A 19,303-nucleotide genomic window follows, 5' to 3' on the forward strand; every position below is an offset into this window, starting at 1 on the left:
AGACTGAGGTTCAAAAATCAATCTGAACACCCTTAAAATACATTTTCAGGGTAATAAATGTAATATTGTAGATTTATCGATGTAGAAAAAAACATCACAGTTTGATGATGAACATAGCCTATCAAAGGTTGCCATATTTCTACCTTTGCAACTAAAATTAAGCCCTAGTGAATTTAGAAAAATGCATTCATGATTTGCGGTCAATATTCCTGGTAAAATTTGAAGAGAGCTAAACACTGTGCACAGATGTTTTGGCACTATCATCATAAACTGGACTCGTCATAAAAAGCTCGATTCATGCTTTGGGTATGTTAGCATGAAACTATTCTGTTTACTCAATCAACAAACTGCATGCATAAAATCAGCATAACTCTGAAAAGCACAAATAAGGACAGACTTTGACATTCAATGCATTCACAAGAGAACAGGCAGCTAACCACCAGGAGTGCTGATGACAATTCTCTTAAAAATGTCTTTGTGCTCATTACACTATATGACAGCTTATGAAGACATCACGGCCATCCCAGGTGTCAAACAGTTGCAAGTGTGGGAGTCATTCGCTCTATGGTGTGTGGTTGATGAGATAGCACAGGTGTCTCTGGACCCCCATCCTCCCACCAGGCTGGACCAAAACTTGGCTCTTTGAAGATGGAGGGTCTGTTTACCCAATATATTTCATTAAATTAAGCCTGCATTACACCCTCTCTTCTGCTTGATCAAAGACATCGCTAAGAGCCATGCCATTCTGCTTCCCCTGACTTAAACAAGCAGCCTCCATCAAACAGGATGGTTTTCTGTAGTTGTGCTTTTTTTCCCCCCTCCGACTTAAGCTCTATGGGAAAAGCTGACATCCCCCTGACTGCTCCAATGCCTGTTTGCCATCTTTCCGTACCTTTAAGACGCCCCTGCCCCTTCTATTATCGATATTAGGCTGTCAACCAACAAAGCCACATCGCGGGATGCCTGTTTGATAACTTGTGTCCCTGGGTAAAATGGCTGGGTTACCAAGGTCGACTCAGGGCCCCGTTTGGAAATGAGCAGAGATGGGGTCTCAAGCTGGCACACCAATAGTGGTAAGACTTCAAACCACGGGTGAGTAAGAGGATAAGAGAGCAGGTTAAGGGGGAAGACACCCCTGGGAGGCCAGTAGGGGTTGGAGTGAGGGGAGAGGGTAGCGGGGGTGTGGACTGGCAGGGCCTTGATATCCAGGGAAAAACACAACAAAGCCTTAGCTTTTTACATTAAAAAGAGAGGAGATGGCCTTTTTTCCACTAGATGCCTTCAGAGCAGAGTGTCATGTGCTCTGTGGGCCCGTAGAAAGAGAGACATTGGGCTAAGCTATAGCATTTGGCACATCTGAGGAAGAAAGGCAGTAGCTTGAGCTTTGAGAATACGTGCATCAGATTAATCACAGATCATATATGGTAGACATTAATGTACACTACCGTTCAAAAGTTTGGGATCACCCAAACAATTTTGTGTTTTCCATGAAAAGTCACACTTATTCACCACCATATGTTGTGAAATGAATAGAAAATAGAGTCAAGACATTGACAAGGTTAGAAATAATGATTTGTATTTGAAATAAGATTTTTTTTACATCAAACTTTGCTTTCGTCAAAGAATCCTCCATTTGCAGCAATTACAGCATTGCAGACCTTTGGCATTCTAGCTGTTAATTTGTTGAGGTAATCTGGAGAAATTGCACCCCACGCTTCCAGAAGCAGCTCCCACAAGTTGGATTGGTTGGATGGGCACTTCTTGCGTACCATACGGTCAAGCTGCTCCCACAACAGCTCAATGGGGTTCAGATCTGGTGACTGCGCTGGCCACTCCATTACCGATAGAATACCAGCTGCCTGCTTCTGCTCTAAATAGTTCTTGCACAATTTGGAGGTGTGTTTAGGGTCATTGTCCTGTTGTAGGATGAAATTGGCTCCAATCAAGCGCTGTCCACTGGGTATGGCATGGCGTTGCAAAATGGAGTGATAGCCTTCCTTATTCAGAATCCCTTTTACCCTGTACAAATCTCCCACCTTACCAGCACCAAAGCAACCCCAGACCATCACATTACCTCCACCATGCTTAACAGATGGCGTCAGGCATTCTTCCAGCATCTTTTCATTTGTTCTGCGTCTCACAAACGTTCTTCTTTGTGATCCAAACACCTCAAACTTGGATTCATCCGTCCACAACACTTTTTTCCAGTCTTCCTCTGTCCAATGTCTGTGTTCTTTTGCCCATCTTAATCTTTTTCTTTTATTGGTCAGTCTCAGATATGGCTTTTTCTTTGCCACTCTGCCCTGAAGCCCAGAATCCCGCAGCCGCCTCTTCACTGTAGATGTTGACACTGGTGTTTTGCGGGTACTATTTAATGAAGATGCCAGTTGGGGACCTGTGAGGCGTCTGTTTCTCAAACTAGAGACTCTAATGTACTTATCTTCTTGCTCAGTTGTGCAACGCGGCCTCCCACTTCTTTTTCTACTCTGGTTAGAGCCTGTTTGTGCTGTCCTCTGAAGGGAGTAGTACACACCGGTGTAGGAAATCTTCAATTTCTTAGCAATTTCTCGCATGGAATAGCCTTCATTTCTAAGAACAAGAATAGACTGTCGAGTTTCAGATGAAAGTTCTCTTTTTCTGGCCATTTTGAGCGTTTAATTGACCCCACAAATGTGATGCTCCAGAAACTCAATCTGCTCAAAGGAAGGTCAGTTTTGTAGCTTCTGTAACGAGCTAAACTGTTTTTGGATGTGTGAACATGATTGCACAAGGGTTTTCTAATCATCAATTAGCCTTCTGAGCCAATGAGCAAACACATTGTACCATTAGAACACTGGAGTGATAGTTGCTTGAAATGGGCCTCTATACACCTATGTAGATATTGCACCAAAAACCAGACATTTGCAGCTAGAATAGTCATTTACCACATTAGCAATGTATAGAGTGTATTTCTTTAAAGTTAAGACTAGTTTAAAGTTATCTTCATTGAACAGTACAGTGCTTTTCCTTCAAAAATATGGACATTTCAATGTGATCCCAAACTTTTGAACGGTAGTGTAACTGGTGGGTGGTCCTGGTCTAAACGTTCATTACTTTTGATCCCAGCACACATATGCCTATGTGGAACACGCTTTGTCAAACTAGGTGAACAGTGTAACTGCAGCGCCTCAGAAAGTATTCATTCCCTTTGAAAATGTTCATATTTTGTTCCTGTTAAACGACCAAATTTTAATGCACTGAAATCATCTTTTCTCCCTTCCTTAACATAATAATTCAACAAATTTACAAAGCAAGAGGTACTTTTTTATTCACGGTAATTATTTTCAAAATTAAGACACTTACATTTATTGTGTACAAAAGTATCAGTAGTAGTCAGTACTTTGTAGATAGTTCTCTGCCTGCAATTAAAACTGTGAGTATTCTATGGTATGTTTACATTAAATTTGCAGTTATATTTGGATTTTTTTTTTTACCACCACCGTCACCTACCCACCCCCAAACATGTTTTTTTTTTTTTTAGCTGGACCGGAGCAGCAGGCCAGCCCTACAAATGCAAATACCCCTGACTGAGGGACTGACTGAGGGATCATCGTTGACACGATTAGGCCGCTGAATCAGGTGACCAATGACATCATTGAAGTTACATGACTGGTCAGCCGAGTGCCAAGATGCATGAGGGAGAGCGCACAGTTAAAACACCCCAAATAACTATCACTCTGACAAAACACTCACTGGCGAATTCACGAAAGTATTGCGTGGCTTTTGCGGCCACTAAACCTGCACAAATAAGACAAAAAGAAACCATGTAATTCTCAAAGCACCCACAAAGGCTGAAACACACACCTAACTGGACTACCAAACGTCTAGGTGTTCCGGTGCTATTTGTATGTATTTACATTAGGTAATATACATACATTTGGCACAAAATTGGCCCCTTTCTATGCAAATGAGCCTCACCACAAAAAAAGTCCTATTCACAAACACAGCACTAATAGCCACACGAAGTTAGAGAGAAAATTATTATTAGCGTCTTCAGAGAGTTGGTGGTGAAACCCAGCCACTAAGGATGCACAAGCCAGTGCATTCTTAGTGCCGTTCCCAAATCCGGATAAATGGGAAGGGTTGCATCAGGAAGGGCATTCGGTATAAAATCTTTGCCAAATCAAATATGCAGATCATAAATAAGATTTCCATACCAGATCAGTCGAGTCGCGGGTTACCAACAACCGCCACCGGTACTGTTAGCCAGCAGGGTGCCAGTGGAAACTATGCTACTGTTGGGCAAAGGAGAAGGAGAGGGGGAAGGCATGTCCAGAGGCAGTGAGAGAGAGGAAGGGTAGGAGTGTGGAGGTGAGAGTCGGAACTTTGAATGTTGGCACTATGACTGGTAAAGGGAGAGAGCTGGCTGATAGGATGGAAATAAGAAAGGTAGGTATAATATGTGTGCAAGAGACCAGGTGGAAGGGGAATAAGGCCAGGAGCATTGGAGGTGGGTTCAAACTCTTCTACCATGGTGCGAACGGGAGGAGAAATGGGGTAGGGGTAATTCTGAAGGAAGAGTATATCAAGAGTGTGCTGGAGGTGAATAAAGTGTCAGACAGTGTCAGTGATGAGTATGAAACTGGAAATCGAAGGTGTATTGATGAATGTTATCAGCGCATATGCCCCACAAGTTAGGTGTGAGATGGAAGAGAAAGAAGAATTCTGGAGGGAATTGGATGACGTGGTGGAGAGTGTGGCCAAGGAGGAGAGAGTGGTGATTGGAGAGGACTTCAATGGGCATGTTGGTTGAAGGGAACAGAGGTGATGAGGAGGTGATGGGTAGGTATGGTGTCAAGGAGAGAAATGTGGAAGGACAGATGGTGGTGGATTTTGCAAAAAGGATGGAAATGGCTGTGGTGAATACAAATTTCAAGAAGAAGGAGGAACACAGGGCGATGTACAAGAGTGGAGGAAAGAGCACACAGGTGGACTACATCTTATGTAGAAGGTGTGATCGGAAAGAGATTGGAGACTGCAAGGTGGTGACAGGGGAGAACGTAGCTAGGCAGCATCAGATGGTGGTCGGTGGTCTGTAAGATGACTTTGGAGACCAAGAAGGAGAAGCGAGTGAAGGCAGAGCCAAAGATCAAGTGGTGGAGGTTGAAGAAGGAAGACTGTTGTGTGGAGTTCAGGGAGGAGTTAAGACAGGCACCGAGTGGTAGTGAAGAGTTGTCAGATGGCTGGGCAACCACTGCAGAAATAGTGAGGGAGACAGCTAGAAAGGTAGTGGTGTGTCATCAGGAGAGAGGAAGAAAGACAAGGAGACTTGGTGGTGGAATGAGAAGTACAGCAAAGTATACAGAGGAAGAGGTTGGCAAAGAAGAAGTGGGATAGTTAGAGAGATCAAGAAAATAGACAGGAGTACAAGGAGATGCAGTGTAAAGCAAAAAGAGAGGTGGCAAAGGAAAAGGAAAAGGCATATAGTGAGTTGTATGAGAGGTTAGACACTAAGGAAGGAGAAAAGGACTTGTACCGATTGGCTAAATAGAGGGACCAAGATGGGAAGGATGTGCAGCAAGTTAGGGTGATCAAGGATAGAGATGGAAATGTGCTGACAAGCGAGGAGAGTGTGCTGAGAAGGTGGAAGGAGTATTTTGAGGGGCTGATGAATGAAGAAAATGAGAGCAAGAGGGAGAGAGAGAGAAGGTTGGATGATGGGGGATAGTGAATCAGGAAGTGCAGTGGATTAGCAAGGAGGAAGTGAGGGCAGCTATGAAGAGTGGAAAGGCAGTTGGTCCTGATGACATACCTGTGGAGGCATAGAGATGTTTAGGAGAGATGGCAGTGGGGTTTTCAACTAAATTGTTTAGCACAATCTTGGAAAGTGAGAGGATGCCCGAGGAGTGGAGAGGAAGTATATTGGTACCGATTTTCAAGAACAAGGGCGATGTGCAGAACTGTAGCAACTACAGAGGTATAAAGTTGATCAGCCACAGCATGAAGATATGGGAAAGAGTAATAGAAGCTAGGTTAAGAGGAGAGGCGATGATTAGTGAGCAGCAGTATGGTTTCATGCCATGAAAGAGCACCACAGATGCGATGTTTGCTTTGAGAATGTTGAAGGAGAAGTATAGAGAAGGTCAGAAGGAGTTACATTGCGAGAAAGCATATGACAGGGTGCCGAGAGAGGAGGTGTGATATTGTATGAGGAAGTCGGGAGTTGCAGAGCAGTATGTAGGAGTGGTGCAGGATATGTATGAGGGAAGTGTGACAATGGTGAGGTTTGTGGTTGGAATGACAGATGCAACAAAAATTCAACTCCTTTGGATAACCATGACCTGGATGAATGAGAACATTCACAGACAGGAATGACAGATGGGTTCAAGGTGGAGGTGGGATTACATCAAGGATCGGCTCTGAGCCCTTTCTTGTTTGCAATGGTGATGGACAGGTTGACAGACGAGATCAGGCAGGAGTCTCCGTGGATGATGATGTTCGCGGATGACATTGTGATCTGTAGCGAGAGTAGGGTGCAAGTTGAGGAGAGCCTGGACAGGTGGCGGTATGTACTGGAGAGAAGAGAAATGGAAGTCAGTAGGAGCAAGACGGAAAATAGTATATGCGTGAATGACAGGGAGGACAGTGGAATGGTGAGGATGTAAGGAGTAGAGGTGATGAAGGCGTATGAGTTTAAATACTTGGGGTCAACTGTTCAAAGTAACAGGGAGTGCGGAAGAGAGGTGAAGAAGAGAGTGCAGGCAGGGTGGAGTGGTTGGAGAAGAGTGTCAGGAGCGATTTGCGACAGAAGGGTACCAGCAAGAGTTAAAGGGAAAGTTTACGAGATGGTTGTGAGACCACCTATGTTATATGGTTTGGAGACAGTGGCACTGACAAAAAGACAGGAGGCGAAGCTGGAGGTGGCAGAGTCGAAGATGCTAAGATTTTCATTGGGAGTGACAAAGAACGACAGGATTAGGAACGACTCTACTAGAGGGACAGCTCAGGTTGGATGGTTTGGAGACAAAGCAAGAGAGGCAAGATTGAGATGGCTTGGACATGTGTGGAGGAGAGATGCTGGGTATAATGGGAGAAGGATGCTGAAGATGGAGCTGCCAGGGAAGAGGAAAAGTAGAAGGCCAAAGAGGAGGTTTATGGATGTGGTGAGGGAAGACATGCAGGTGGCTGGTGTGACAGAGGAAGATACAGAGGACAGGAAGAAATGGAAACGGATGATCTGCTGTGGCGACCCCTAACAGGGGCAGCCAAAAGTAGTAGCAGTAGTAGAGAGTTAGTGGTAACTGATGCCCATACTTTCCAGTGATCATGGCAGCAGTGACTGTAGCCAGGTGACGGTATCATCATGCCAGGCATGCTCGTGAGCGAATATGTCGCAGGAGGATATCACTTTTTGATTTAAGTGAAACCGAAATCATTCGCAAATATACACTCACCGGCCACTTTATTAGGCACACCTGTCCAACTGCTCGTTAACGCAAATTTCTAATCAGCCAATCACATGGCAGCAACTCAATGCATTTAGGCATGTAGACATGGTCAAGACGATCTGCTGCAGTTCAAACCGAGCATCAGAATGGGGAAGAAAGGTGATTTAAGTGACTTTGAATGTGGCATGGTTGTTGGTGCCAGACGGGCTGGTCTGAGTATTTCAGAAACTGCTGATCTACTGGGATTTTCATGCACAACCATCTCTAGGGTTTACAGAGAATGGTCCGAAAAAGAGAAAATATCCAGTGAGCGGCAGTTCTGTGGGCGAAAATGCCTTGTTGATGCCAGAGGTCAGAGGAGAATGGCCAGACTGGTTCGAGCTGATAGAAAGGCAACAGTAACTCAAATAACCACTCATTACAACCGAGGTATGCAGAAGAGCATCTCTGAACGCACAACACGTCGAACCTTGAAGCAGATGGGCTACAGCAGCAGAAGACCACACCGGCTGCCACTCCTGTCAGCTAAGAACAGGAAACTGAGGCTGCAATTCGCACAGGCTCACCAAAATTGGACAATAGAAGATTGGAAAAACGTTGCCTGGTCTGATGAGTCTCGATTTCTGCTGCGACATTCGGATGGTAGGGTCAGAATTTGGCGTCAACAACATGAAAGCATGGATCCATCCTGCCTTGTATCAACGGTTCAGGCTGGTGGTGGTGGTGTAATGGTGTGGGGGATATTTTCTTGGCACACTTTGGGCCCCTTAGTACCAATTGAGCATCGTGTCAACGCCACAACCTACCTGAGTATTGCTGCTGACCATGTCCATCCCTTTATGACCACCGTGTTCCCATCTTCTGATGGCTACTTCCAGCAGGATAACGCGCCATGTCATAAAGCTCGAATCATCTCAGACTGGTTTCTTGAACATGACAATGAGTTCACTGTACTCAAATGGCCTCCACAGTCACCAGATCTCAATCCAATAGAGCACCTTTGGGATGTGGTGGACCGGGAGATTCGCATCATGGATGTGCAGCCAACAAATCTGCAGCGGCAGTTCTGAAGGCAAAAGGGGGTCCAACCCGGTACTAGCAAGGTGTACCTAATAAAGTGGCCAGTGAGTGTAAGTCACCAGGTCGAACAATTCTTGCTATACTTGACATCAAGGATGACATTTAACTTGCCTACTGTGTTCTTGGTGCAAAGCCACCATTTATACTTTGCCACATGGATAATTGCAATCAGACGCAAAACAAGGGAAAATTGCACTCTGCTGTAAAACTTAACGGGCATGCTCGTGCTGTAATATCATTAGTGCAATATCTTTTGTGAATTGGACCTTGAGACGGGGCAGATAGCGGTTGCAAATGATGCACAAATTCATGGTGCTATCGGCGGTCTCAAACCATTCTTTGTGAATTCACCTGTCAATACAGAGTGAGTCTTAGAAAACAAGAGACATCTGCAGATAGCAACAGATGAAAGACGAGGGGGAGTTAACAGATATTTAGAATAGGTATACTTACAAAATTAAATTAAGTTCTCTTTCAAATCAAACATCCCAAGATATGAATGGAAAGTATTGTTCTTGCAACTCCGTTTATAACTTCTTTTTTTTTACTCGGACGCATCTTAACCACGTAATGTGATATGCTACTTCAGTACACTTTAACAACAAATATTACTGGGACCACTACAGAAAATTGCAGATGAACATTTAATATCCAGGAATTCACATTATAGACACAACCACTGACTATCTAAAGAAGGTTGAATGAGTTCATCTGGATATGTTTATGGACAGATATGTTTCATCACTCATCTAAGTGACATCTTCAGTCTCAGACATCTTCTGACTGAAGATGTCACTTAGATGAGTGATGAAACATATCTGTCCATAAACGTTGTATCCAGATGAACCGATTCAACCTTCTTTGATTTTCTTACCTGGATTATTGAGCATGCATGAAGAGTGACTAGCCCTGTAACAAATTGGCCACAAGTTCCAACATGGACCATACGCAGTCCAGCCATATACTAGGTTTTGACCTTGTCTTTCTCCAACTTTGGAGTGCATCAATGGACAGCAATTTCCAGGTCATGCCACAGATTTTCATTGGGATTTAGATCCGAGCTTTGGCTTGGACCTTTCCAATATTAACCCTGTTTTTAAGCAATTCTTTAATAGTTTTTACTGGGTATTTTGCATCACTGTCTTGTTGAAAAATAAACCTGTCCTAAATGCAGCTCTCTTGATTACTGAAAGAAGTTCGCCTCAAGGTTTTAGCCTGGATTTGACTCCATTCATCTTCTCTTTGATAGCAACAAGCCTTCCTGCCCCTTTTACTGAAAAGCAAATCCATACCATGATGCTGCCGCCACCATGTTTAATGATAGGGATGATCTTACCTTGGTGTTGGCCTGCCTTTGGTGTGCCCCAACACATACTGTAGCATTTTGCTTTCAGGCCAAAGAGCTCGGTTTTAGTCTCATTAGATAACAAAATCGAGGGTCTCAAAGTTTTGTTACACGGCATCTAACAATCTCCAAGAGTGACGAAATGTAATGTTTGTCAGAGGAGTCTTTCTTCTTCTTTCGTTTTAAAAGACTTCCTTCTATAGTTAGTAGAACAAAGTCACATTCAGCTATAGTTCTAATTTGACTTTGCAGCACAGCAGAACAAGAAATAATCAATGGTGAATACTCTCTGAGGCCATTGTATGCGTATGTGGAAAGAATATTGATGTAGTCTGTGTTCACTGATTGCTATTGACTTTGAACAATTCAGTATTGCTGCTTAAAATGGAAGGCCTACAAAACCCAAAGGAACGATTTAAAACAACTTTATATTCATGCTTTAGCAGGGTGCTTTCTGCAAAGGAGGGCGTAAATTCATGAACAATAACACAAATAAGAACATTTACAAAGAACGGGTGAAGAGATGTCTACTGAACTCTGACGGCATATTGGTAATGACAGGGCCTAACATTCCTTCATGAACACGTTCCCCCGAAACTCTTTTAACACAGTTGTTAAAATGCAAGCACTGCAAATTAGCACCAATATAAACCACAGCAGGTGTTGATTGCATGATAATTAAACACAGTAAGTGTAGAGAGAAGAAAAGCTTAAGCTTAATCATCAGCCAATTAAATGCCACGGCAGGGAAATCAAGCCCTCTTGGCATAAAGATCTCCTCTGTGATCTGAGCTGGTGCTTCTCTGTGGTGTGCTCACAGATCACTAGCACCTGATATCTCCATTCAAACGAACGGCTTATTCATGCTTGCGTATTTGGCGTACAGTTGAAATGGGTTGGGGTCTTCAGACATGTCTTAACCATAACCCTAGACTGAATCTAGTCTGGATCTAACAAGGAAAATTATGAAGAAAATTATGTTACAGGAAAAAATAAGAGCGGCATGTTAAAAGGGTTCAATTTCACATTGAAATTGTTTGTCAGTCACAAGAAATGCCCCCAATTAATAAATAGACTTAAATGTAAGAGAAAGGGATGCAGCACAGCAGGTGAACCAAAAGTAGGGATACAGATCGTAAATAAGTTTGAACAATAAATTGTGGAACTGATCAAAATGTGTTACTGATAGAATCATAATTTATTTTAATTTTGAATGTTTATATGATTTTATTATCATGACATTGTAAAATCTACAGAAATAACACAAATAAATCCATGTTACACTACCAGAACTACCAATAGAAATTTACACTTTGATAAGATCATTTCCTAAAATGAAATTAGGAACATCGCACACGATACCTATATGTGTAATACGCTATTTCTATTGAATCAGGCAGCCAATTTGGGGTACCAGTTCAAAACCAGGAAATGTTTCCCTTTCCTCAAAACTGGCAATGCTACAGCCCTCTTTCCCAGTTTTTATTGACTATGTAGTGATTCTATTATATCTTCTAATAATTCAAGTGAAGTAGCTTGAGCAATCACAACATGGACTAAAAAAGCAAGTGCCATCTAACCCAAAAGACTGGACTCATCATTAAGGTTTCATATAGGTTGGAGATCAAGTCAAGTCATAGCGTGATTGATGAATTACTAAACAAGGCCAGATCCTGCAGCATCAATGCACAACCACATATCAGTCCACTCTCAACGGGGGCTGCTTGAATGTTCAAAAACAGACTGAATTAATCACAGTGGACACAACAATGACCTTCAATATGAGTGTGTGAGTGCGTGCATGTGTGTGTGTGTGTGTGCGTGCATGTTTGGAGGAGGATGGAGGGGGTAATCGAAGCGACATTTGAAATATGTGCATGCTGTCAAGGATGTGAAAAACTGTATCTGACAGTCACAACATACAACATGTCATTCGCATGGACATGTTAAAATGTCTATGCAAATGACATGCTGTATGTCATTTGCATAGACATTTTATTCTATGCAATGACACGAGGTGACATTAATAACAGAGTACTTCAGTGCACATCAACAAAAAAAAAACAATACTCACATGCACATGAGTTTACTCATCCATTGCTAGAAATATGATACTTTACTGGCAGAAGCCTTGTTCAATACTGAAAGCAAACAAACAAACAAACATCTGAAAAAAAAAAGCCAATGCAGAATCCTAGTGAGGGGAAAAGGAAGACCTCAGCTGGGCTTAATCTATGCATGTGAAGCCAAATGGTGTCTGGGCCAATATTGCAAATTTACAGTAGAAACTTAATGTCTCTGCAGAAATGAGAATGTGAGGCATTAAAGTACTTACAAAGTCTTTCTCCAGCTTCTCCATCTCCTGCTTGTAGCTCTTCAGTCGACTGTTGTACATGGCTCGGCTCTGGATGGGGATCTCGCGTACCTCCAGGTCCATCTGCTCCAACTAGAGCCAAAATAGACAATAGACCATGGTAATTCAAACACTTTTAGACATCTCTCCACTGGCTAACCCCTTTGGATCTTACCACTATGTCATAAATACCTGCAATAAAGTTGAGAATAGAATCAAAAATATAAGTTCGGAATAATCATTTGTAACTTTGCATCACAGAGTTAAGCTTATGGCCTGGTTGAATGTGTACTTACAATGGCAAACTTAGAATCTATTTGCAGCATTCTTAGAAAAGTGGGCACCTCTATTCTCTAACAATCCTGTCTCACTAATAATCAACATATGTACACAAATGCATCATTACTAAAACTCATACAAAAGTTGATACCTATGGAAAGAAAATGGATTTGTGATAAATGAAAATACTGTGACAGTTGTGCAACTGTTCAACTTTCTGGAATGAGTTCATTTAGTGACATTAACTTTAATCTCTTCCGGTGCTGATCATATGTAAAAAAAAAAAGAAATACAAAAAAGAAGAACTGACTGCACCCCCAGCTGCATGTCACTCAACTGTGATGAAAAATATGACAGGAAAAGCCAGTTCTGCAAATAAGTACACAATCAAATATGAGGGTCCCTTCATAGCAACGACATGCAGAGGCCCAACAATGCTGCGCTGAATAAAGTCAAAGTACATTTGATGCGTGGCTAGACAGGGATCTCTATGGTGGATGTGGAGGAAACAAATCACTGTGACATAAGACAACTGTAAAAACAATTTAACTCTTGTCAGTTGACTTGACTCATTTTTTAAAACAACAACTTGAAAACTCCCACCTCAAGATAATGGCTTGAAATGTGTCAGGGGGTGTCACTTAAAAGCAAATTACTGGAAAGTAATCATGCCTCTAACGGAGAGGATGCCTCCTTCCTGGCGCATGTGCGTGTGTGTGTGTGTACATGTCATGTCACAACGGGATAATACAGGTGCCGTCGTCTGGTGCCAGCGAAAATTGTCCCCTCCCTCCTTGCTCAAATTCATTATTTAGGAAATGGGATAGGCAGAAAATTACTGATCAAAGACGTACCAACTCTCTGACTTCTTCAAGCTGTTTGTCGACATTTAGAACCAGCTGTGTCTTCTCCTCTGAAAGGGGGGAAAAAAACAAAACAGCAACATATTGATCAGTCAACAGAGGAGCAGCGCTTCATGACAACAACCTAACACCCCCGCAGACGGGGAAGGGGGGAGGGGGGGAGACAGAGACTGAGAGAAAACAACGCACGAGGACACATTTGAAGATATATTTACACATTCTCTCCGCTCGATGAGCCAACATTTGATGTCTCTTATTTATCAGTGTGTGTGAGGCCTTTGTTGGTTTCTGTTGAGGAGCGGTGAGACACCTCGTGCCAGCTCAAAGGGAAGGGAGGTGTCAGCTTTGCTCGCTTGCCAGAAGTCTGAGTCCCATTCTGAGTGACTAAAGCACTGCTCGGCACCTCACCCCATGGCTGCACTTCTACATTACCCGTTGAAACTCATTAGGACTTGAGAAAGTTCCAAAGAACTGTGTGTGTTTGTACGCGTGTGTCTCATTGTGCACGTGAGTGCATGCACGTGTGTATGCATATCAGCTCTGCATTGAACTGCAGCTCATCATCATTTCAGACAGCAGCATTACCACTTGATTCTTTTAAAATGGATGAGACCAGCCATACAGTTCCACTGCTATTTTGATGGAGGTATTCATGTGGCTCGCTGACATGACAGTTGTCTGAGAACCATGTTATCTGCATGTTATCACCATACGAGTACCAAGGAAGGTCCATATCTGTGCAGAGATCCATCAATCCATTATCCAAACCGCTTATCCTACTCAGTGTTGCAGGGATGCTGAAGACTATCCCAGCAGTCATTGGGCAGCAGGCGGGGAGACACCCTGGACAGGCCGCCACGCCATCACAGGGCCGACACACACACACACCCATGGACAATTTAGTATGGCCAAGTCACCTGACTTACATGTTTTTGGACTGTGGGAAGAAACCCACGCAGACATGGGGAGAACATGCAAACTCCACACAGAGGACGACCAGGGACAACCCCAAGGTTGGACTACCTTGGGGCTCGAACCCAGGATCTTCTTGCTGTGAGGCGACCAAGCGAATCACTGCGCCACCGTACCTACCACCTGTGCAGAGATCATCCATTGGAAATTTTGAAAAAAAAAAGAAGATAATTCTGTCTACCACTGCAGTTAAAAGACACAAATTTGAATTTCAAGTTCAATACGTAAAAAAAATTTAGACGCATTCACAGTGCTTTTTGAGAGTTCTGTTTGGTTATTGGAAATTATGCCTTTCTATAACTCACTGTCATCATTATACTCTTGACAACCACCTTTTAACAGGCTTTACGCACACGCGCACGCACACACACAGACAACACACACACAACACACACACAACCTTGTTTAGCTGTCACATTTTGTTATTCCTCACATCAAAAGCAATTCACAGGGATAAAAGGTCTTCAATCTGTTAAATCTCGAGATGAAACAGAGCCAAAAATGGAAAAAGCCCACGCACAACATGCGATCAAAAGTTGCAGGCAAGTGGCAAAAGCATAATCATAAATAGAAAAAAGACCACATGCTACGTGATATAATAAATGCTGCACACTTTAGACTCAGGACAAGAATACCTGAGTCTTAAGCGTGCACCATTTTTGTCACATAGCATGTGGTATTTCCTCTATTTATGAAACAAAGCCTGTGGGCAATAGTGATTTGACTATTCTGAAAGGACACACTGGGCATACAAAAGTTTGCAGAGTTAATATCATGACTCCCATTAATGTATCATCAATGGTGGCTATTGGCTAGTTTTTGCTTTCGTTTATTTGGCTATAACCCAAGAAGTGCATGCATGTATACAGTGTCCCCAGGCTCTGAGACTAATCTAATTTTATCTAATTTAATCTAATCTAATCTAAAACTAATTTACCAAAGAGCAAGGAAACTATCTGGAATTCTGCTTCTGAAAGTAAGAAGGCACCTTTATCGCTCAATCTTCTTTGTGAGTGTGTGTGTGCGACAAGCCTGAATAACCAAGGCATTATTGTATGGTACATTATGTATGAAGTTTACATAGCTAATAGAGCAGTGCAGATTATGACAGGACAGCTAGAAACAAAAATGACATAAAACAAGAGACTGCCAAAATGTACAGTGGTACAATCCCAAGTCTATTCGGTGTTGACATCCAGGAAAATTTCAGAAAACAGTCCCGAACCTAAAAACAAAATATCTGTGGATTACAGTGATGAGTGGAAAAATGAAAATTAACAAAAAGCTTAAGCCTTGGAAAAGTTAGCCAACCGAGTCAAAATCAGCTCTGGTATCTTCTACCAAGAGATACCATCTAAAAATCAATGTGCTATCTGTTTTTCTCCCCTTAAGGAGATTCTGAAAAGAAAAAAGAAGTTTAAGAAAAGAAAAGTTTAATAAACCTCAACTACGGTCAATCTCAATTTTCTTCCTCCAAAGAACAGGATCTTAACAATATGTCAGCTGTTTTAAAGTCAAAAAACTATAATTACTCTTCTATTCTGTTTTAGCTTTAACTCTTACAAGTGATCATTTAACTCATAAGAATTCCAAGAGCAAAATCGAATTGGTCAAGGATCATGAACATAACATTTCAGTTCGCCAGTTTCATAAATAATTAATTGCATTTTCAATAACTGAAATGCAGACTTGACAACACTTCAACCTCAAAAGGCAATCATAAGGCTATCAGTGGTGGGATGGCAAAGGTGAGAAAAAACTGAGCCAAGATCTTCATTTCTTGGGTCTTACAGTGCCTTTTGCCAGTCCTCAAACTCATTTTCAAACCTGTGTTAAACCTCACACCTCACACAGTAAACAGCCAGAGGCAATTCCCTGGAAGCTGAGATGGTGCTTGCTTGCCTATGCTGGGCTGAGCTGAAGAGCTGTGAAATATGCATTGATATTTACCAAGACTACAGCCTGCTGATGGACAGACCAGGAGTTTTGTTAACAGGCCAAAGGAAGGCAAAAAAAAAAACAAACAAAAAAAAAAACAAAAAAAACCCAAAACAAATTCAACTCCAAGTGAAGAATTTTATTTTATCAATGTTCAATATTACAGCATGCAATGACCGACAGGCCTTCTCTTTCAATAAATGCGTACAAGAGGAAAAAAATGGCATTCATATTTAATGGAACAAGGCCCAGCATGACATTGTATTCTAATTCAAATCATCCACAGACGTGAATCTTGGACGGAGGAGGAGTGCAGGGACAAAGCTAATAAATAAATATATAAATACCAAATTCATTTGATTCTTGTATGAATGATGACTGTCAAGGACAATTTTTCACATGCCCTGGCCATTATCAGCAATCATGCACATGTGACATGGGGAGATGCAACAACAACAATGACAAAAGCTCTTTGTCCAGGCTATTATCAGTGTATTAAATGGAGGGCTGTCGAACCATGGGTAAAACTCAGACACTTCAGAAAGAAAAGAAGAAGTGACAAAAGACTGGAAAGGAGAAAAATGTCTTAATGAGTTGGAAGAGAATTGAAATTAAAGTGCAAACTCTTCTAGCAGTAGCAGAGGACACTAAACAACTACTTATGGTTATGATGGTTTCCTGGCTTTGTACATATTCATATGTGCTTTCACTGACAGCCCACAGATGGTTGGTGGAGGCGGAGTAAATTGGCTCAGTGGAAAGACCTGCCATGTTTCTGCAAAGACACCAATTCCAAATCAAAACTCCTCATTCAGAATAAAACGTTGAGGGAAGACATGTCCTTCACAAAAATAAGAATAGGTATGATTCTAGAAATAGAGGGCACTGCCCCTAATAGCATTTAGCAGTATATATTATGGAGAAATATATGACACAGCATATCCATTGAAACCATGGGTTTCAAATGAATCTTGTAAACGAGGCCAGGTCTTGGCAGCAAAAAGGAAAGCCAGAATGCATCATCGACTAGCTATGATCTGCACACCGATAAACCAGTAATGATGTCTGCCTCGTACAGACAGCTCAACAGATCCAACAGGACTTAATGGTGATATGATTAAATGGGAGAATAACCTAAGAGATAGCAGTGTGTCTTATAAGACGGTCACAAGCTGTGTTCACAAGCTGACTAATAATACTGACACATGATTGAATCGATAAGATAGATTGGATACCATTACCTCTTCCTTGTGTATTGTGCAGTATGTATAGAAAGTTATCTACCACCCCATTATATTTTACTTAGATTTAAAATAGGATATTTAGATATATCTATACCCTTTATGTTTACAGTCAGAACTTCTTAGTTTCTTGTCTGATACTAAGACTAATTTGCCATTTCATCACCACACCATTATTCAGTCTGATAATTGCCTTCTTGCTAGCTAGCTTGCTTGCTTTCTATCTACAAGTTTGTTTTTGTTTTTTTGGTGGAGGCCCGGCACTATGGGGGGGGGGGCTTAGTTGTATTTTCTGCCCCCGTCATTTAAGTTTTATGTACCCTATAGAAAAATAGCAAAAACAACAAAAATATTGGCCGAGATACAAGTGTCTAACCCGTCTCTGAAATAACAGCACTGTGTTTCAGAACCATGGACAACGCTGTTTGTTGTGCGTTGTCACGAGACTATTAGATTTGAACTTCACAGCATGCTGTACACGGCAATGTGATAAAAAAAAAATTTAACACCTTGTTAACACACAAGTTAGCTTGCTTGCTAAATAGTAACATTGCCATCGCGATATGTAGCTTGTTAACTTACTGGACTGAAATCGCCCAATCTAGAGAAGAAAATGGACTACACAGAACATTTTGGATAAATACTCCGGGCCTCTAACGGCAATGCCTACTGTGATGATGGTATTGAAGCTGGGATTAACATTTGGAGCATCCACTGCAACTTGCGCGAACTCTTTTTCAACACTGAAATATGTATTGAGTGAGTACAGACAGAAAGTACAGCTGATTCAACTAGCATTTGAGAGGGACCTTACAAGTAAATTCCGTGAGGAGTGGAACGAGAGATTGCTGAGGAGGCTCATCACAGCATCAAGGCGGCTGTAACTCTTTGAATCAGGGGAAGGAGAGGCCGCCGAGTTGGGCTTGTATTATTTTGTAGCTTTTTGGAAAAGCATAGGAAGTGTCAGTAATAAGCGTAATCATTATTTCATCACTGGCATTGCTGCCAAGAAGGGGATGCGATGTTTATGTTGTTTTATAAAAAAAATTAAAAAAGGTAGAATATGTGCTTTGCATTACATCGATGAGGGTGGGCAGACCTTTACCAATATCTGTCATTGTCATATGCAGCATATTACGGCACTATTGTGGCAAGACAGCTAGGTAGCTGTGTCCAAGCTGCCTTCTACCGATTTGGAGCCGGTTGTGAACTACAAGTCCAACAAGTCTGATTGCAGTAGCCTGTATTCTTGCGGCAAGACAGCCATCAGCTGTACATGGCTGCAAATACATTGTGTGTAATTGTACTATAGATTATTATCCCTCCTGTGTTATCAGCAAGCAAAAAATAGTTTTGCCCCCTCAGTCATTTCTCATGCCGTCTTGCCTAGTTAATCCTGCTGTCAGGCTTGGGCTGTCGGTTGACTTTCTCTAACCAGATCACTAGACTGACACATCTGGCTGCTCTGACAACATTTTCAGTTGGCATAAACTGTTAGCTTAAAGGGAAATTTCCCTGATAGTTTTGTGTATATGCAATCAATACTGATGAGTAATGTAGTAACAGAAGCAATAAAGTCCTCACTGTTATTTAGAAACCCTGTTAGGCTGTATTTCGTTTTTCTGGCTGCCAACTGACATCACAACACGTCAGATGGTGGCACTGCTGCTCCAGAGATGCAGAAACAACCGGGAACAACTAAGGGTATTTTTCATGTGCCATCCCTGTCACAGACAGACAGAGATAAGGCTGAAAATCTGTGTATTTTCCCTTTAAGCATTGAGCAAGTTCACCAAGAATGTCAG

General features: G+C 42.0%; 1 protein-coding gene across 2 annotated transcripts in view; it reads right to left on the bottom strand.

Moving 5' to 3' along the window:
- Positions 1 to 19,303, bottom strand: part of vti1a (vesicle transport through interaction with t-SNAREs 1A) — a 192,073-nt gene that overhangs the window by 164,840 nt on the left and 7,930 nt on the right. For both annotated transcript variants that reach the window (XM_056297238.1, XM_056297239.1), the window contains exons 2-3: positions 13,339 to 13,397; positions 12,188 to 12,298 (exon numbers count right to left, since the gene is read on the bottom strand). In XM_056297238.1, coding sequence (XP_056153213.1) covers positions 12,188 to 12,298; positions 13,339 to 13,397 — 170 coding nt within the window. The remainder of the gene's footprint in view (positions 1 to 12,187; positions 12,299 to 13,338; positions 13,398 to 19,303) is intronic.

The sequence above is a fragment of the Lampris incognitus genome, chromosome 17 (assembly GCF_029633865.1).
Source record: "Lampris incognitus isolate fLamInc1 chromosome 17, fLamInc1.hap2, whole genome shotgun sequence".
NCBI classification, from domain to species: Eukaryota; Metazoa; Chordata; class Actinopteri; order Lampriformes; family Lampridae; genus Lampris; species Lampris incognitus.